General features: G+C 44.2%; 2 protein-coding genes across 22 annotated transcripts in view; both read right to left on the bottom strand.

Moving 5' to 3' along the window:
- Nucleotides 1-6,684, bottom strand: part of STAU2 (staufen double-stranded RNA binding protein 2) — a 224,954-nt gene extending 218,270 nt beyond the window's left edge. For 16 of the 19 annotated variants that reach the window (XR_012157166.1, XM_073330819.1, XM_073330828.1 and 13 more), the window contains exon 1: nt 6,112-6,200. The gene's annotated coding sequence lies outside the window, so the exon portion shown is untranslated. Of the gene's footprint in view, nt 1-6,111; nt 6,201-6,514 lie in introns of those variants that run through there. The other 3 variants (XM_073330822.1, XM_073330823.1, XM_073330821.1) reach the window with 2 other exon arrangements.
- A 5,668-nt stretch (nt 6,685-12,352) lies between these two features.
- Nucleotides 12,353-21,403, bottom strand: part of UBE2W (ubiquitin conjugating enzyme E2 W) — a 57,077-nt gene continuing 48,026 nt past the window's right edge. The window contains exon 6 of one of the 3 annotated variants that reach the window (XM_073330847.1): nt 12,353-12,793. In XM_073330847.1, the coding sequence (XP_073186948.1) occupies nt 12,738-12,793 (56 nt within the window). In that variant the 3' untranslated portion in view covers nt 12,353-12,737. Of the gene's footprint in view, nt 12,797-21,403 lie in introns of all 3 variants that reach the window. The other 2 variants (XM_073330846.1, XM_073330848.1) reach the window with 2 other exon arrangements.

Here is a 21,403-nt window from a genome sequence, read left to right as displayed (position 1 = left end):
AAAATATGACAGAGAAAATTAGTTAAAAGGTTATGGGAATATGGCAATACTGGGGCTGCTAAATAAAAGGATATTGGTATAGATACCCCCTACTTAACCAAAGGAAAAGATGCAACACATCACAGTTGGGTACGCTGTAATATTGGGCTGCAGAATTCAGTATTTGGAAGCATTCTACTTATAACATGATTAATACACTAATAGATCCCTAAGTTACTCTTGGGGTAAAGTATGCACCAGCCATGCCTGCCTCTTACAGCCATGCACAGCTGGCACACACTTTTCTGTTTTCATTATGTTCTGATCCTAGTATTATACGGCCGTAAGTAGCTTTCTCGTATTGGTCCATAGTTGTGACGAGTGAAATTATTTTTTCTAAATACTGTCCAAGATGATGCCTGGTAAGACTATTTTTCAGATTCTCCACTGAAGCTTTGATCTTTCAGTATAAACATAAGTGTACTTCAGATAAGACTGTTCCTAGTTAAGAACACAGTCAACTTTAAAGAAAACCTATCTGTTCTCAGAACTGAACAAAGTAACTTGAACTATTAGCAAAAGTCCTACGTCTAGTTTATACTTATAACTATTTCAGTTATGGGTGTGATTTTACCAAAAGAGTTATACTAGTAAAAGCCCTAGTGTGCATGCAGTTTCACATATGTAAGATTTAGATTTAAAAAACAAACAAACTAGAAATATACAAAATTAACATGTAACACATTAAATTGGTTAAAAGCTGGCTAATTAATAGATCTCAAAATCTAATTTTAAATGGGGAAACACTGGCTCTTGGCTGACACTATTTAACATTTTTTATTAATAATCTGAAAGAAAAAATAAAATCATCAGTGATAAAGTTTGAACACTCCCCTTACAATGTGTATGATAATCAAGGTGGGCCTTCTCCCCACCCCCCAAAACCCACTTACCAACAGGAGAGTGGGTTTTGGGGGGTGGGGAGAAAACCTGGATTTGTGCTGGAAATGGCCCACCTTGATTATCATACACACTGTAAGGAGAGTGATCACTTTAGATAAGCTATTACCAGCAGGAGAGTGGGGTGGGGGGAGAGAAAACCTTTTGTAGTGATAAACACCCATTTTTTCATGGTCTGTGTGTATAAAAACATCTTCTGTGTTTTCCACAGTATGCATTCGATGAAGTGAGCTGTAGCTCACGAAAGCTTATGCTCAAATAAATCAGTTAGTCTCTAAGATGCCACAAGTACTCCTTTTCTTTTTGAGTCTATAAGTATCTACATGGGGAACAAATACTTAATAATGGGCTCCTCAATATAGCAGAGAAATGTATAAAGATACAATAGCTGGAAGTTGAATGTTAGCTAAATTCAGATTGGAAATAAGGTGTAAATTTTTAATAGTGAGAGTATAATTAACCCTTGGAATTTAAAAATTCTGGTGGATTCTCCATCATTGACAATTTTTAAATCAAGACTGGATGTTTTTCCAAAAGATAAACTCCAGAAATTATTTTTTGGGAAGTTTTCTGGCTTGTGTTATACAGGAGGTCAGACCAGATGATCACAATGATCCCTTCTGTCCTTGGAACCTATGGTATAAACGTGACATATGGTATAGTCAGCGTGGCATAAAGCACCTGTATACCAATATAATTCCATCTACACTAGGGAGATATACTGCTTTAACTATAATTGTGTAGTTAGAGGTACAGCGTTCTAGTGTAGGCAAGCCCGAAATATGAGACCAGCTGACCAATCTGATCAATGCCCAAACAACTCTGGAATTTTAATTTGCAAAACCCTCAACCGCTTGATTTGTGAACATAATACAGTTTAAAAAAAAAAAAAAAAAACACAACCACCCCAAGAGGCATGGTTAGGTAGTCTGAACACAGGACTGGGAATCAGTAACTCCAGTGTTCTGATTTTAGAGCTAACATCTCACTCTGTGATTTTAAGCAAGTCAGTAAATCTCTTTGCCTCAGTTTTTCCATCTGTAAAAGGAAGACAATTTGAACCTCCCTCACAGGATTGTGAGTAATAACATTTTTAAAGTGTTGTGAATATAAAATGTTCAAAGAATTGTTATTGGCCAAGGAAAGTGAGGCCTAATACTCAACTCTATGGCATTTCTCATTGTCTTTTATTGATATGAAACTGATTAAACAATGAAGAGAAGAAGAGCAGCAGATTAGATGATTTAACAATAAAATATAGGCTTCGTGGCACCATTCTGTAAAGTTGCTACAGGTTATGAGACAATGTTACTGTCCTTCTGATTACCACCTGCCAGCTCAGCCTACATAAGCAACGAAGTATGCGACCCTCCAGTCATATACAAATGCTGGAAAATATTTGGTCTACAACTCATAAAACCTGCTTCAAAATTACATTAGATATTTTAGAAAGATAAAGTTTTTGGCAGAAAAGCATCAAAGGATTGCAAGTGTACACTTTTATTTAACAAACTAGAGTAGATTTCTTCTTTTCAAAGACAAATTTATAGTCATAGTTCAGGCAGGTCAACACAAACGATCTAGAGGGAATATGACAGGTGCTGTATTTTCTAGTTGTTAGACCAGCAGCCTTAGAATCCAAAGATCTGGCTCTGCCACTGATTCATGGTGTAACCTTGGGAAGTTCACTTACTATTCCACTTTATAAATAAAGACTTAGTACCTGATTCATGTCTCATATTTATATCAGTATAAGTCAGGAGTAAGTCCACTAAAGTCAACAGAGTCACATTTATAAAACTGGGAAGATAGGAAAAATCAAACCTATGGTCTCTGCCCCCAAAGAACAGTCTAAGTGAGTTATGCCATTGATTTAGTATGTTAGCTTGGGGCATGTCACTTAACTTTTCTGTGTTTCAGTTTTTTCAGGTGTAAAACTGGGTTAACAATTCATCTTTGTAAACCACTTTCAGATTTCAGGATGAAAGATTACTCAAATACATGCTGCTATTAATTATTATTATTCAAACAACTGTTGGGAGATTGAGTTACTCAGATTGGTACACAGATATATAAAGCCTTTCACAGACCAATAGTCTGAATCTAGCACAAATTGTTTATGTTTATGCTAGATTCCAATTGCTTATGTTACATGAAGTGGTGGCGTCAATCCAGTACGTAGTGGCCAATAGCCACATTACTGTTGGATATCTCCACAGAGAGCACTCAATGAGCATGAGGACTGAGGTCCACTGTAGTGGATCCCTTCAAAGCACAGTTAAGATTCATTAACTGGGCAGCACTGGAAATCTAGCACTGCTGCCAGCTCTCCTTAAGTAAAGCACATCTGGCACCTTTCATAAGCACTACAGTAACACAAAAACCTGATCAGCAAAAAAAGGCTTTGTCTACACTAAGAAAACTTTTACTGGTATATTAATGCAGTTATACAGAAGCAAACCCCTTAATGCACTGCACCAGCACAGAGCAGAGTTTACCTTGCTGCAGCTTAATCTGGTAACGCATCAGAGATACAGCAGCATAAATCCACCTTGCATCATCTTACTCATGTAGTATGTACTCACTTACGTACTTACACCTGTGAAAATTTCCTTCATGGAAGCAGAGCCTAGCAAGTGTATAGTGATTTCTGTACATTCACCACTGACAGCTCTCTACAGCATAGAGGCCTACATTTCTAACCCTAATAACAGCAAAGCAAACCCTCCAAATGTGACCCAAAGAAACAGAGTTTCCTGTGAGGAAGAGTATCACTGACTTCCCCATGTACCTCCATTTTCAGGCTAGCTGCACTGCAGGGAAATTCACCCTCAGAGGACAACAGGCAGTGTCTTCATGAGTAGGTCTTCACAGAAGTCCGACCAGCAGAGGGTGCCTGGGAAAAAACACCCTCTGCTAAGATGTTCTAGACCACGGGTGGGCAAACTATTTTTCCTGAGGAGCACATCTGGGTATGGAAATTGTATGGCGGGCCATGAATGCTCACAAAATTGGGGGTGTGGGATGGGGTGCAGGGAGGTGTGGGCTCCAGTTGGGGGCTCTGGTGCAGGGCTGTGGATGAGGAGTTTGGGGGTACAGAAGGGGGCTCCAAGCTGGGATCAAGGGGTTCAGAGGGTGGGAGGGTGATCAGGGCTGGAGCAGGGATCAGGAAACACTTACCTCAAGCATCTCCCAGAAACCGTGGCATATACCCACTCCGGCTCCTATGTGGAGGCACAGCCAAGGGGCTCTGTGCGGTGCCCTGTCCACAGGCACCGCCCCGCCACTCCCATTGGCCGGAAACCACAGGCAATAGGAGCTGCAGGGGCGGGGCTTGAGGCTGCAGCAGCATGCAGAGCTCCCTGGCTGCCCTTTTGCGTAGGAGCTGGAGTGGGGATATGCCAGCTGCTTCCCGGGAGCCACGCAGAGCCATGACACATGCAGAGCGGGGCAAGCCCCCTACCCTGCTCCCCGGGGGGAGCTTGAGGGCCAGATTATAAGCTCTGATGGGCTGGATGTGACCCAAGGGCCGTAGTTTGCCCACCCCTGTTCCAAACACATCTCCTCCCAAGTTAGTGGTGGCAACTTTCCAGTCTAGGATGACCATATTTCCCAAAAGGAAAATGGGACACCAAATGGAGCTAGCCCAAGCCATCTCACCCCACCCGCGTGGGGCTGGCATCACTGCTCACCAGAGCCCTGCCTGCTTCCCGCGAGGCTGGGGCTGGTGTCGCTGCTCACTCAAGCCCTGCCTGCCCCCCCACCCCCCACCTGAGGGGTTAGCACCCCCGCTTCCCCTCTCACATTCCTCCACACCACACTTTTTTTGACAAAAGTAGGCATTTGATCAGTTGGCAAGAACTATCAGGAAAAATGCCCACTTTTGCCAAAAAAAGTCAGGGCTTAAAAAAGGGACTGTCCCAGCCAAAATGGGACATATGGTCTGCACACCAGCTCAGGCCCCCAACAAAGCAAGTTTGTGAGGGCTTTGCACTGCTGTCATCATGGTTGACTTTTCTTCCACTGGGGACTCCAAAGCCGGAATTACATTGGCAGAAGTCTGAGTAACTTGGGGCTGAAGCTCAACAGCTCTTAAAAAAAAGAAAAGGAAAAAAAAAGTGAAATCCCCTCCTGATCTCTGGTAGTATTGACTCCTAACCTAACTATGCAACACAAATATCAGTGTTAACTATTTTACTGTGAATCATGTTATAGGAGGATAAACACCTATTTATTCTGACACCATGGGAAAGTTTAGGCTTGTTAGGAAAGTTTAGGATTGTAGGTGAAGTCTAAGTACAGTAGCACTTTACTTTGAATCTATTGCGCAATCAATACAGCATACAAATAATATATTGCAAGGCTTTTTGTATCATTCCAAAGCACCAGTTTAATATGGTATTTTAAAATCTGTCTTGAACCTTGGAAAACAGATTAGCTAATGATCTTTTATAAGGAAGTAATCTGAATCATGCTGTAGTGAAACGTGGTAGTGATAGAGCTGAAAAGGCAACAATGAAAAAAGAGGCATGCTTTGGCCATAGAAAACTACTTCACAAATTTAACACAGGCCTGATGCAATATGCAGCCAATCCGCGATTCGAGTGGTACTTCCACAGTAAATAATCAGTCTCCTATCTTACCCCCCGCCCCCCACCAGCTGTAATAGCTGAGCTGCTATTCAGCGCCGGGCAGCTAAAATCCGAGGCATTTCACTTGAGAGAGGTCTGAGTCGGGAGGCCGGTTGGGAAAGGAGCTACATCAACCGGTGCATCTGCCGGGGGCGGGGAGGCTGCAGCATCGCCCCCCTCGAGAGGCGCGGGGAGCCCTGCGGGCAGGGGCTAGACATGGCGGGGGGGGGGGGGGGGAGGCGCGATCCCCTGAGCCCAGCTCACCGCTGGGGGCCCCATGAACGCCCTGCGCCCCGCGGGCGGGGAGCAGCGTTTACCAAGCAGGGCGGAGGCAACAGCTCCCGCCCTGCCCGGATCAGCGCGGTGGGGCCGCGGTGTGACCCGGGGCGGGGCCGGCAAAGCCGCCTGCCCCTCAGGCCGCCCCCCCGCGCCCGGGGCCGCCGCCGCCGCGAGGGCGAGGTCCCTCAGCACAGGAGGCCACTGCCTCGCCTCTCCCCGGGCGGGGGGCGGGGGCCCGGCCGCCCCCCGCGGGCCCGGTTACCTGGTTCCCGGGAACACTTTGGAGACGCTTCCAACATCGGCAAACACTAAAGAGAACTGACCCCGCCGCGGCCGCCGCCGGCCCCAACCACTCCGCCCCCAACCCCCGCGCCCGCCGCCGGCCCCGCCGCCGGCCCCGGCGCCTGCCGCCAGGCCCCCCGCCCCCGTGGCCCGCCTCCCCAAGGCCGCTGCCGCTCCCTCGCGGCCCCCGAACCCCGGCGGGGAGGCGCCCGGCGCCCCGCTCCCCCCCGCTGCCGCAGCGCGAATGGCCCCGTCCGCATCCTTTCCCCTGCGCCGCGCCGGCCTGGCGGGCCGCAGCCAGCGCCCCCTCGCGTCAGCTCCGCGCAGCGCAGGGACCGCAGCAGCGGGGGCCCGGCTCGCTGCAGCCGCCGTTCCCGACTCACCCCAGGGCCGGGCCCAGCCGGCCGGAGAGCGCCCCGGGGGCCCTGCGCCCTGCTCGTGCCCGGCGTCAGAGCCGCTGGGCGGGGCACGACACACGGCCCCCGAGTTGGGCCAGCGCGGCTCCCTGGCTGTGGGGCAGGCGCAGGGGCCGCTGTGCCCGGGCCTCCGGGCTCACGCAGCCACCATTTCGCCACGTGTGGCCTTTAAAGCAGGGCTCCCAATCGAGTCAGAGCCTGGGCTACGTCCGCCTCTCCCCACCTTATGCTAAACAAGGGGGCCCCTGGTTCCTAGGGGCAGGAACCGCCGCATGGGTCTGTCTGCGCAAAAAAAAAAAAAAGTGGTGTAAGTAATGCAAGAAAACACCTGTGACTAGATTCTGGAGGCAGCCAGGGCTTTCCTGCCTGCAAAACATTATTACCCCCTTGCTAAGTTACTCAGGAGGGCCTGTGCCACTGCTGTTTGGTTTGCATAACAACATTTGAAGAAATTTTGATTAGCAATAAGTGTTTGAAAATTTCACAGCATGGGACTTCCTACAAAACATTCAAACAGGGTGCAGTGCTGGAACCTGAGTGACTGGGCTATCACAGTTTGGGTATAAGAAACTGACTAGACTGCCTAAGGAGTTACCCAGTGAAATAACCCCAGGTACCTTTATTTCAATTACTAGACCTTGATTTTTTCACATTCCCGCTACACTGAAGACTAGCTTCCTGTGAAATTCGGCTTACAGTCACAGTGGAGGGCCAGAAGGTGCCAACAGATCATCTAGTCTGGTCTGTTGATAATTTATATGGAATTTATCAGAAAAGAAAGGTGAAAGGTGAATGTTTATAATTAACAGTTTTAAATTATTTAAACAATATGCTGTTAACACTCCACACAGCTACCAAGTTGTGTCATATTTTAAATTTCCACTGTTTGGGAGATAGATAGATATAGATATGTCACCCACCTTGTCTCCTGATAAATTGGAATTTAAAAATACCAATGTTGATAGAAAATCAAGTTGCCATTCCTAAGCTAATTTTCTATTTCTGGTTTTTAAAAGAGTGTCCTGCTTTTTTGGATTTTGCCTGTAATTCTTCCTACTTTTTCAGAGACAAAGTAGATGAAGTAGTATCTTTTATTGGACCAAGGTCTGTTGGTGAAAGAGAGAAGCTTTTGAGCCCTACCGAGCTCATCATCAGGCTACAACTACACGGCATCCCCCTCTTTTAGGGAGCATGAAAACATGATATAGCCCAGTGATCGGCAGCCTTTAGCACATGGCCCGCCAGGGTAAGCCCCCTAGCGGCCTGGGCTGGTTTGTTTACCTACCGCATCTGCAGGTTCGGCCAATCACAGCTCCCACCGCTGGCCAGCACATCTCTTGGCCTGCGCCACTGCCCACAGCCCCCCATTGGCAAACCATAGCAAGTGGGAGCTGTGATTGGCCAAACCTGCGGACCAAAGGTTGCCGATCCCTGATACAGCCTGAGGAAATATGTCTTAAAGATTGGGAGAAGTGAGTAAACTGTACTGAAAGACAAAAATGGTGGGTTTTTTATTATGCTTTGTAGGTCTCATGTGTGACGTACTTCAGTCTCTCTCAGCATTTATGGAGCTCAACTTTGAAATAAATATTGTTGCCTGTAGTCTAAGCACTATAGGACAGCCCTTCTCCTTAGCTCCCTCCCCCAAACCCATGATCAGAATGAATTATCAGAATATTGGAGGAAAAAATATATATAAAATATCTTTAAGTGCCAACAGGGTGTTCAGCACTTTTCCAGACAGTCTCTTCTTGAACTTAATATCTAAGACGGACCAGATAAATTAACCTAAAATATACAGTGAACCTGTAAATAAAGTCAAAACGAAATAATGTCTCAAGGACAATAGCATATTTTCTATGGACTTGGCATGGAGGTGTGTTGTTAGCTAATACATTTCTAGTAGTATTACTCTGTGTCCTAGAAATGAAACCTCCTTATAATATACTTGTATACATACGTTATAAGCATTACACGTAGCATCCCACCAAAGTATTTGTCTCAAGATCTGTGTTCTTTTGTTTTCTTTGATGTTCTTTTAAAATATTTTTATAACAAGTTTGCCAAGAAGCACTATAAGAGCTGTTTGATAGACATAGGGAAAGTAGCAGACGAAGAAGTGATTTATAATGTCTAAGAACTCATTAACAATCTTCTCCCCCCTTATTTTACATATTTTTTTTGTTTAAAATCCAGTCTGCACTACACACTCAACTATGTAAGAGTTCAATACAGTTGAACCCATTAATAGGTCTCTAGTTATAGCAGCATCCCATCTTGCAGTCTAGTTGGGAGCCCTACATGTTTTAACCAGGGTGCCAAGCTGTATTTAAGGCATTAGCAGGGAGAGTGGTTGCTTTGGATAAGCTATTACCAGCAGGAGAGTGAGTTTTTGTGTGTGTGTTTTTTTGAAAAAAGGGGGTGGGGGAGTGAGAAAAGCTGGATTTGTGCTGGAAATGGCCCACCTTGATTTTCATACACATTGTGAGGAGAGTGGTCACTTTGCATAAGCTATTACCAGCAGGAGAGTGAGTTTCTGTGTGTGGTTTTTGGAGGGGGGTGGGGGAGTGAGAAAAGCTGGATTTGTGCTAGAAATGGCCCACCTTGATTATCATACACATTTTAAAGAGAGTGGTCACTTTGGATGGGCTATTACCAGCAGGAGAGTGAGTTTGGGGGGGGGGCGGAGGGTGAGAAAACCTGGATTTGTGCTGGAAATGGCCCAACTTGATGATCACTTTAGATAAGCTATTACCAGCAGGAGAGGGGGGTGGGAGGAGGTATTGTTTCATGGTCTCTGTGTATATAATGTCTTCTGCAGTTTCCACAGTATGCATCGGATGAAGTGAGCTGTAGCTCACGAAAGCTCATGCTCAAATAAATTGGTTAGTCTCTAAGGTGCCACAAGTACTCCTTTTCTTTTTGCGAATACAGACTAACACGGCTGTTACTCTGAAACTTCAAACATGGTTATGCTCCTGCCTGTGCTGCAAGATGGGACTTTTGCTATAATTATGTGTCGACTTAACATTAATGACTGGATGCCCCACACATGTACCCTTGTAATGTAGACAGAATTCAAATTACCTTAGATAAGTGAAATTTTAAAAAACTATTTACTTTTCACTATTTGTAATGTTAGCTTACCTTAAACAAAACACATTTTCTAGTCAGTTTTCCTTTTTTGGTCTTTGAGCACCAGCACAGACCTGCTATGTTTAGAATCAACGGTTCTGGGGAATATTTAAACACTTTCCAATTATATTTTTAAAAGTTCATAAAAACATTTATGCTTGTTATGTTTTGTAAATTCCTTTTTCAAACATCCTAAGTGTTGGGCCTAAACTTTCTCCCTTTTATATTTTTCTGATGTTAGCATACCTTTTTAGAATGTTTGAAACAAAACACAGTACAAGAACTTTTTGTTCACTGCATTCTGCAAAGACAGACTTTGAAAAAGAAACTCTTGACGCAGGTGATTGTCAGCTTGTAAAATCTCTGTTCTGTACCAAATTAGGAAATAGTTTTGGAGAGGCTAGGTCTAACACAATACTTTACTTAAAGTCCCTCAACTATTGCCACTCCACAATGGTATGATGAAAGAGCTAACAGACATTGAAAGTGTTGTGGTGGTCTATTTTTTTTATGTAAACTATGTCTTAATTTAGAAAGTTTTAATAGGGTTACAATCTTGGCCATATAAATATCAGAAACAATACAATACAATACAATAATCATTAGAGAAACAAACAGCGATACAATCATTGGATCTTTCTACTTAACAGGGTGTTACCATGTTACAGAATGAGCATGTTTATAGTACTCATGACATGTTATTTCTAGTGATTTTATTAAATTGAGTGAATTCTGATTACACATTTAACAAACCAGGCATGTCTATCAAATGTGAATATTCAAAAAATTGGATAGGTTTGCTTGGTTGTCGTGGGTTGTTGTTGTTCGGTTTTTTTGGTGGGGGGGAGGAAGAAGAGGAGGGAATGTACTTTGAGTATTGAATAAATGGTAACCAAATATCTAAGTATCTGTTTGTACTCAGTTTTTCCCATAACAACCACTTCCATATTTTTTTCAGCTATTCCTCTACATTGGACTATTTGTCTTTTTCCAGTAGGAGGCTATCACTAGCCTACCTGTCAGTGTTTTAATCACTCTCTTCGCTCGACCAAGTCTCAGCGAGGTTACATGACACTGGGTAAAAACACCAGCCATAGCACAGGGTGTTGGACTTGGTGACTTCCTGAGGTTCCTTCCAGGCCTACATTTCTGTTATTCAGAAGCCAGATCACACTGGCGCTCTCACTGTGTACCTGCACAGGCAATATCCACAGCGGGAAATTTCAAGAGTTAAAAAAAAAAGTAGGGCTGTCAAGCAATTAAAAAAATTAATCGCGGTTAATTGCACTGTTAAACAACAATAGAATACCATTTATTTTAAAAAATTTTGGATGTTTACTACAATTTCAAATATATTACTTTCAATTACAACAATATAAAGTGTACAGTGCTCACTTAATATTTATTTTTGATTACAAATATTTGCACTGTAAAAACCCCCAAAATTGTATTTTTCAGCTCACCTCATACAAGAACTGTAGTGCAATCTCTTTATCATGAAAGTTGAACTTACAAATGTAGAATTATGTAAAAAACAAAAATGCATTCAAAAACAAAACAATGTAAAACCTTAGAGCCTACAAGTCCACTCAGTCCTACTTCTTGGTCAGCCAATCACTCAGACAAACAAGGCTGGTTACAATTTGCAGGAGATAATGCTGCCCGCTTCTTGTTTACAATGTCACCTGAAAGTGAGAATAGGCATTCGCATGGCACTGTTGTAGCTGGCATTGCAAGATATTTACATGCCAGATGCGCTAAAGATTCATATGTCCCTTCATGCTTCAACCACCATTCCAGAGGACATGCTTCCATACTGATGATGGGTTCTGCTTGATAACAATCCAAAGTAGTGTGGATGCATGTTCATTTTCATCATCTGAGTCAGATGCCACCAGCAGAAGGTTGATTTTTGGTAGTTTCAGTTCTGTAGTTTCCGCATCAGTGTGTTGCTCTTTTGAGACTTTAAAAGCATGCTCCACACCTCATCCCTCTCAGATTTTGGACGGCACTTCAGATTCTTAAACCTTGGGTTGAGTGCTGTAGCTATTTTTAGAAATCTCACATTCGTACCTTCTTTACATTTTGTTAAATCTGTTGTGAAAGTGTTCTTAAAACTAACATGTGCTAGGTCATCATCCGAGACTGCTGTAACATGAAATATATGCAGAATGCAGGTAAAACAGAGGAGACATACAGTTCCTCTCCCTCCCCCCAAGGAGTACAGTCACAAATTTAATTGATGCATTGTTGTTTTATTGAGCATGGAAGCACGTCTTCCAGAATGGTGGCCAAAGCTTGAAGGGGCATACGAATGTTTAGCATATCTGGCATGTAAATACCTTGCAACACCAGCTAAAAGTGCCATGCGAACGCCTGTTCTCACTTTCAGGTGACATTGTAAATAAGAAGCAGGCAGCAGTATCTCCCGTGAATGTAAACAAACTTGTTTGTCTTAGCAATTGTCTGAACAAGAAGAAAGACTGAGTGGACTTGTAGGCTCTAAAGTTTTACAGTGTTTTGTTTTGAGTGCAGTTATGTAACCAAAAAGATCTGCATTTGTAAGTTACACTTTCACAATAAAGAGATTGCACTTCATTACTTGTATGAGGTGAATTGAAAAATACTATTTCTTTTGTTTATCTTTTTACAGTGCATATATTTGTAATAAAAAATAATATAAAGTGAGCATTGTGCACTACATATTCTATACTGTAATTGAAATCAATATTGAAAATGTAGAGAAACATCCAAAAAGATTTTTAAAATTTCAATTTGTATTCTATTGTTATAAGTGAGATTAATCGCGATTAATTTTTTTTGAGTTAATTGCGTGAGTTAACTGTGATTAATTGATAGCCCTAAAAAAAAAACAAAAAAACCCCTATTGTTGAAGGCCAAAATATCTTGTTTGCACCTTTCAGATTCTTGCCCATGTCATCTATGAAGGACAATGGTAAAAGGAAAAAAAGAAACCTGATCAGGAAGAGAACCACATATGTGATTTGGCATGGCCTAGAATCTGGTTTGGTTGCTTAACATGACCACTCAGCTCCTAGGAAACATGAAGTCTTTGCTTTTCAGGACTAGGTGACTTCAAATCGTAGTCTTCTACTGGAAAGAAAAAATGCAATGGAGAAAGTAAATCACTGTGGGAACTGGGAAATGATTAGATGGGGATGCCATTTAGGCAATGTCTGGACTGGCTGGGAGAAACCTGTTAGCTCATTTTTACCACAAAATCCCAAATCAAATTTAAAGCACAGGAGGGTGTCAACAGTTTTTCCTTGGGCAGAGTAGACAGGGCTGAGAGACCCAAGGCAAATTGCTGGAGAAACATCCAAGGTTGTAATAACCTTGCTCTTGGGGTATGTCTACACTACGGAATAAGGTCGAATTTATAGAAGTCGGTTTTTTAGAAATCGGTTTTATATATTCAAGTGTGTGCGTCCCCACAGAAAATGCTCTAAGTGCATTAAGTGCATTAACTCGGCGGAGTGCTTCCACAGTACCGAGGCTAGAGTCGACTTCTGGAGCATTGCACTGTGGATAGCTATCCCACAGTTCCCGCAGTCTCTGCTGCCCATTGGAATTCTGGGTTGAGATCCCAATGCCTGATGGGGCTAAAACATTGTCACGGGTGGTTCTGGGTACATATCGTCAGGCCCCCGTTCCCTCCCTCCATCCGTGAAAGCAAGGGCAGACAATCGTTTCGCACCTTTTTTCCTGAGTTACCTGTGCAGACGCCATACCAGGGCAAGCATGGAGCCCGCTCAGGTAACCGTCACCCTATGTCTCCTGGGTGCTGGCAGACACGGTACGGCTTTGCTACACAGTAGCAGCAACCCCTTGCCTTGTAGCAGCAGATGGTGCAATAAGACTGGTAGCTATCATCGTCATGTCCGAGGTGCTCCTGGCCACGTCAGCTGGGAGCGCCTGGGCAGACATGGGCGCAGGGACTAAATTTGGAGTGACTTGACCAGATCATTCTCTTTAGTCCTGCAGTCAGTCCTATTGAACCGTCTTATGGTGAGCAGGCAGGCGATACGGATTGCTAGCAGTCGTACTGTACCATCTTCTGCCAAGCAGCCATGAGATGTGGATGGCATGCAGTCCTTCTGCACTGTCTGCTGCCAGCCAAAGATGTAAAAGATCGATGGAGTGGATCAAAACAAGAAATAGACCAGATTTGTTTTGTACTCATTTGCCTCCTCCCCTGTCTAGGGGACTCATTCCTCTAGGTCACACTGCAGTCACTCACAGAGAAGGTGCAGCGAGGTAAATCTAGCCATGTATCAATCAGAGGCCAGACTAACCTCCTTGTTCCAATAAGAACAATAACTTAGTTGCACCATTTCTTATTGGAACCCTCCGTGAAGTCCTGCCTGAAATACTCCTTGATGTAAAGACACCCCCTTTGTTGATTTTAGCTCCCTGAGGCCAACCCGGTAAGCCGTGTCATCAGTCGCCCCTCCCTCCGTCAGAGCAACGGCAGACAATCGTTCTGCGCCTTTTTTCTGTGCGGACGCCATACCAAGGCAAACATGGAGGCCGCTCAGCTCACTTTGGCAATTAGGAGCACATTAAACACCACACGCATTATCCAGCAGTATATGCAGCACCAGAACCTGGCAAAGTGATACCGGGCGAGGAGGCGACGTCAGCGCGGTCACGTGAGTGATCAGGACATGGACACAGATTTCTCTGAAAGCATGGGCCCTGCCAATGCATGCATCATGGTGCTAATGGGGCAGGTTCATGCTGTGGAACGCCGATTCTGGGCTCGGGAAACAAGCACAGACTGGTGGGACTGGATAGTGTTGCAGGTCTGGGACGATTCCCAGTGGCTGCGAAACTTTCGCATGCGTAAGGGCACTTTCATGGAACTTTGTGACTTGCTTTCCCCTGCCCTGAGGCGCATGAATACCAAGATGAGAGCAGCCCTCACAGTTGAGAAGCGAGTGGCGATAGCCCTGTGGAAGCTTGCAACGCCAGACAGCTACCTGTCAGTTGGGAATCAATTTGGAGTGGGCAAATCTACTGTGGGGGCTGCTGTGATGCAAGTAGCCCATGCAATCAAAGATCTGCTGATATCAAGGGTAGTGACCCTGGGAAATGTGCAGGTCATAGTGGATGGCTTTGCTGCAATGGGATTCCCTAACTGTGGTGGGGCCATAGACAGAACCCATATCCCTATCTTGGCACCGGAGCACCAAGCCGCCGAGTACATAAACCGCAAGGGGTACTTTTTGATAGTGCTGCAAGCTCTGGTGGATTACAAGGGACGTTTCACCAACATCAACGTGGGATAGCCAGGAAAGGTACATGACGCTTGCATCTTCAGGAACTCTGGTCTGTTTCAAAAGCTGCAGGAAGGGACTTTATTCCCAGACCAGAAAATAACTGTTGGGGATGTTGAAATGCCTATATGTATCCTTGGGGACCCAGCCTACCCCTTAATGCCATGGCTCATGAAGCCGTACACAGGCAGCCTGGACAGTAGTCAGGAGCTGTTCAACTACAGGCTGAGCAAGTGCAGAATGGTGGTAGAATGTGCATTTGGACATTTAAAGGCGCGCTGGCGCAGTTTACTGACTTGCTTAGACCTCAGCGAAACCAATATTCCCACTGTTATTACTGCTTGCTGTGTGCTCCACAATATCTGTGAGAATAAGGGGGAGACGTTTATGGTGGGGTGGGAGGTTGAGGCAAATCGCCTGGCTGCTGGTTACGCGCAGCCAGACACCAGGGCGGTTAGAAGAGCACAGGAGGGCGCGGTACGCATCAGAGAAGCTTTGAAAACCAGTTTCATGACTGGCCAGGCTACAGTGTGAAAGTTCTGTTTGTTTCTCCTTGATGAAACCCCCCGCCCCTTGGTTCACTCTACTTCCCTGTAAGCTAATCACCCGCCCCTCCTCCCTTCAATCACCGCTTGCAGAGGCAATAAAGTCATTGTTGCTTCACATTCATGCATTCTTTATTCATTCATCACACAAATAGGGGGATGACTACCAAGGTAGCCCAGGAGGGGTGGTGGAGGAGGGAAGGAAAATGCCACACAGCACTTTAAGCACAGCACTTTAAAAGTTTACAACTTTAAAATTTATTGAATGACAGTCTTCTTTTTTTGGGGCAATCCTCTGTGGTGGAGTGGCTGGTTGGCCGGAGGCCCCCCCACCGCGTTCTTGGGCGTCTGGGTGTGGAGGCTATGGAACTTGGGGAGGAGGGCGGTTGGTTACAGAGGGGCTGCAGTGGCAGTCTGTGCTCCAGCTGCCTTTGCTGCAGCTCAACCATACACTGGAGCATACTGGTTTGGTCCTGCAGCAGCCTCAGCATTGAATCCTGCCTCCTCTCATCACGCTGCCGCCACATTTGAGCTTCAGCCCTCTCTTCAGCCCGCCACTTACTCTCTTCAGCCCGCCACCTCTCCTCCCGGTCATTTTGTGCTTTCCTGCACTCTGACATTATTTGCCTCCACGCATTCGTCTGTGCTCTGTCAGTGTGGGAGGACAGCATGAGCTCGGAGAACATTTCATCGCGAGTGCATTTTTTCTTCTTTCTAAGCTTCACTAGCCTCTGGGAAGGAGAAGATCCTGTGATCATTGAAACAGATGCAGCTGGTGGAGAAAAAAAAAGGGACAGCGGTATTTAAAAAGACACATTTTATAAAACAGTGGCTACACTCTTTCAGGGTAAACCTTGCTGTTAACATTACATACATAGCACATGTGCTTTCGTTACAAGGTCGCATTTTGCCTCCCCCCACCGCGTGACTACTCCCTCAACCTTCCCCCCTCCCTGTGGCTAACAGCAGGGAACATTTCTGTTTAGCCACATGCAAACAGCCCAGCAGGAATGGGCTCCTCTGAGTGTCCCCTGAAGAAAAGCACTCTATTTCAACCAGGCGACCATGAATTATATCTCACTCTCCTGAGGATAACACAGAGAGATAAAGAATGGATGTTGTTTGAATGCCAGCAAACATACACTGCAATGCTTTGTTCTACAATGATTCCCGAGTACGTGTTACTGGCCTGGAGTGGTAAAGTGTCCTACCATGAAGGACGCAATAGGGCTGCCCTCCCCAGAAACCTTTTGCAAAGGCTTTAGGACTACATCTAGGAGAACCGTGAATGCCAGGGCAAAGTAATCCTTTCACATGCTTGCTTTTAAACCATGTATAGTATTTTAAAAGGTACACTCACCAGAGGTCCCTTCTCCGCCTGCTGGGTCCAGGAGGCAGCCTTGGGTGGGTTCGGGGGGTACTGGCCCCAGGTCCAGGGTGAGAAACAGTTCCTGGCTGTCGGGAAAACAGGTTTCTCCGCTTGCTTGCTGTGAGCTATCTACAACTTCATCATCAATCATCATCATCATCATCATCTTCTTTGTCCCCAAAACCTGCTTCCGTGTTGCCTCCATCTCCATTGAAGGAGTCAAACAACACGGCTGGGGTAGTGGTGGCTGAACCCCCTAAAATGGCATGCAGCTCATCATAGAAGCGGCATGTTTGGGGCTCTGACCCAGAGCGGCCGTTCGCCTCTCTGGTTTTCTGGTAGGCTTGCCTCAGCTCCTTCAGTTTCACGCGGCACTGCTTCGGGTCCCTGTTATGGCCTCTGTCCTTCATGCCCTGGGAGATTTTGACAAAGGTTTTGGCATTTTGAAAACTGGAACGGAGTTCTGATAGCACGGATTCCTCTCCCCAAACAGCGATCAGATCCCGTACCTCCCCTTCGGTCCATGCTGGAGCTCTTTTGCGATTCTGGGACTCCATCATGGTCACCTGTGCTGATGAGCTCTGCATGGTCACCTGCAACTTGCCACGCTGGCCAAACAGGAAATGAGATTTAAAAGTTCGCGGTTCTTTTCCTGTCTACCTGGCCAATGCATCTGAGTTGAGAGTGCTGTCCAGAGCGGTCACAATGGAGATAGCTCCCAGAGGCCAATACCATCGAATTGTGTCCACAGTACCCCAAATTCGAGCCGGCAAGGTCGATTTAAGCGCTAATCCTCTTGTCAGGGGTGGAGTAAGGAAATCGATTTTAAGAGCCCTTTAAGTCGAAATGAAGGGCTTCATTGTGTGGACGGGTGCAGGTTTACATTGATTTAACGCTGCTAAATTTGACCTAAAGTCCTAGTGTAGACCAGGGCTTGATGAGGAGTAGAACTAAGGAGAAATTAAATGAGGGTGAACAATTCCTGGGAAACTTTTGTAGTGAGAGACAAGATATATATGTGTATATATATATATATATATATAGAGAGAGAGAGAGAGAGAGAGAGAGATCACTTTGAATAAAAGAATTAACTTTTTTATATCATGTAATAGAACAAGTCATTCACTCGTTAATAGTGCTAAATAGCATTACATTTTGAAAAATCACCAAATGTATTAACCATTAGTCCAGACTTGCAGTAATTTAGGAGAGAATTAAAGAATCAACAATATTTTACTTATCAATGATCATGACAAAGCATGGATAATAGATTGCATGCCTGAGCCAGTAAATTTTCATAACAGCTTTGCAAGGCTGCAGTAGCTCAGCTGCTTGGAATTTTAAATAAATAAATAAATAAATAAATAAATAAATAAAACTTTGAAAATGTCTAACTTCATATAGAATCACTTGCTACTTAATCATTTTATTTGGAATTTTTTAGCATCCATTCTTTGAATTAACACATTAGATCTAGAGGGCTGTGGTTTAAAAGCAATTTAAATACTATTTACCTGAAACCACAATTAGTCCACAGACTCCACAATTCTTTGAGAACAGGTTGGTTGGAAATAGATATTTTACAACTCCATGAGAATTTTTAAAATCATAACTTGAACAAGTAGTAGATTTCTATAACTGCCAACAGCAAGAAAGTACAAAATGCCATCTCTATCAGGCTTTCCAAGTACTAATGACATAACTGCATACCACTTTGATAGTATCTGGGGGAGGACACTATCAAAAGTTGCCTAGGTGTTCTGTATATTACAGGGAATAATTTAACACCCGTTATACAACTCTACATAATAGAGGCATCTTAGTGAGAGCAAATTTTTGTTCATATTGACAGAACACCAAGATGATTTTTGTAACTGGTTTAAATACACTTTGGGAACATGGCATTTAATACAATTGCATGGTTACATACCCACTAACCCTTAAATCTTGGTGAGATGTCATCTGAGACTCCTTATCTCCACCCCTTCACACTTGTCATTCTCCCTCCATAGCTTAGTTTGTTTGAAAAAATTGTTCACAAAAGTACATAATACAATTTTCAATGTAGTTTTCTGCTATCACTTGAAATTAGCATGTTTGATAATACAAATACTCATTTTTATAAGCCTATTACAAGTATTCATATATTATAAATAGGGTTCATTCAGTTACTGAATCAATACCCTTTTATTAATACTGTTACAGGATTTATAGTTAATCTAATATTGTAGAAACATGTACTACCCATTTCCTGAATTATGTCAGATTACAAGGAAATAGCATTCTACAACATCCTATAATATAGGATGACAAAGTTCCAGTGTCACTAAGATTCTCAGTGTGTGTGAACTTTAATAGTTTTATACATTTTTGTATTTAATAGTACAATTTTTATAAATATTTGCACATCTTTAAGAGTGGTAAAATGTAAAACAAAAAATGTGTCTTGTACCGATTACAAAGCTGTTCTCTGGTAACCAAAAGACAATTTCCATGTGATACTTTGCTATATAAAGTTATATTTTAATAATCTGAACTTTTCTTCAGTAAATATTAAGGAAACCTAGCACACCAGTGACATGATGAGCTTCATCATGGCTGACCAAAGAAAATGTTAAGAACATGTGCTTTATTAATTTTAAATCCCCTTATCACACTATCTGGGTGCAGACTCCCCCGAACTGGTAGTATGTTCTATAATTTAATTTTACCAAGCCAGGAACAGCTGTGAACTCCTGGATCACTGTAACAATTTTACAATGGAGTCGCAGATGATCCCCTTAGATTCTCTAGTCTACTTTGCTATCCAGACAAAATGGACTTAGTGATTGTGATATATGAAGGGGTGGGGGGGAAACACACCTTTTTATGGACACCCAGCCAGCCAATTAGCTATAAAGTCCCTCTTGGAGGCTGCTTCCTTTATCTGTAAAGGGCTAAAAAGTCCCCAGCTAAAGAAAAGGGAGTGGGCACCTGATAAAAAGAGCCAATGTGAAGGCTAGAACTTTTTAAAATGGGAGAAAAGCTTTCCCTTTGTCTCTCTGGGCTGCAGGGACAGAGCAGCAATGGTGTCAGCAGTTTTAAGCCAGGTATGATCATAAATCATCAGATCATACCTTGAACTACTTATCTGAAACCCCAAATGTGTAAGTAGATCAGACACAGTTGGAGTTTCAGAGAAGTAGTTCTAGGTATGGCTTAACAGTGCAATCCTTGCTGATCTTAAACACAAAAAAGAAGCTTACAAGAAGTGGAAGATCGGACAAATGACCAGGGAAGAGTATAAAAATATTGCTCGGGCACGCAGGAGTGAAATCAGGAAGGCCAAATCACACCTGGAGTTTGCAGCTAGCGAGAGATGTTAAGAGTAACAAGAAGGGTTTCTTCAAGTATGTTAGCAACAAGAAGAAAGTCAAGGAAAGTGTGGGCCCCATACTGAATGAGGGAGGCAACCTAGTGACAGAGGATGTGGAAAAAGCTAATGTACTCAATGCTTTTTTTGCCTCTGTCTTCACGAACAAGATCAGCTCCCAGACTACTGCACTGGGCAGCAGAGCATGGGGAGGAGGTGACCAGCCCCCTGTGGAGAAAGAAGTGGTTCGGGATTATTTAGAAAAGCTGGATGAGCACAAGTCCATGGGGCCAGATGCACTGATCCGAGAGTGCTAAAGGAGTTGGCGGATGTGATTGCAGAGCCATTGGCCATTATCTTTGAAAACTCATGGCGATCGGGGGAAGTCCCGGATGACTGGAAAAAGGCTAATGTAGTGCCCATCTTTAAAAAAAGGAAAGGAGGAGGATCCTGGGAACTACAGGCCAGTCAGCCTCACCTCAGTCCCTGGAAAAATCATGGAGCTGGTCCTCAAGGAATCAATTCTGAAGCACTTAGAGGAGAGGAAAGTGATCAGGAACAGTCAGCATGGATTCACCAAGGGCAAGTCATGCCTGACTAATCTAATTGCCTTCTATGACGAGATAACTGGCTCTGTGGATGAGGGGAAAGTGGTGGACATCTTGTTCCTTGACTTTAGCAAAGCTTTTGACACGATCTCCCACAGTATTCTTGCCAGCAAGTTAAAGAAGTATGGGCTGGATGAATGGACTATAAGGTGGATAGAAAGTTAGCTAGATTGTCGGGCTCAATGGGTATTGATCAATGGCTCCATGTCTAGTTGGCAGCCGGTATCAAGTGGAGTGCCCCAAAGGTCAGTCCTCAGGCCAATTTTGTTCAATATCTTCATAAATGATCTGGAGGATGGTGTGGATTGCACCCTCAGCAAGTTTGCAGATGACACTAAACTGGGAGGAGAGGTAGATACGCTGGAGGGTAGGGATAGGATACAGAGGGACCTAGGCAAATTAGAGGATTGGGCCAAAAGAAATCTGATGAGGTTCAACAAGGAGAAGTGCAGAGTCCCATGCACCACTACAGACTAGGGACCGAATGGCTAGGCAGCAGTTCTGCAGAAAAGGACCTAGGGGTTACAGTGGATGAGAAGCTGGATAT

Source organism: Lepidochelys kempii, chromosome 2 (genome assembly GCF_965140265.1).
Source record: "Lepidochelys kempii isolate rLepKem1 chromosome 2, rLepKem1.hap2, whole genome shotgun sequence".
Classification (NCBI taxonomy): Eukaryota; Metazoa; Chordata; order Testudines; family Cheloniidae; genus Lepidochelys; species Lepidochelys kempii.
The sequence above is the reverse complement of the archived record's forward strand: the minus strand, read 5'-3'. Positions and strand labels throughout refer to the sequence as shown.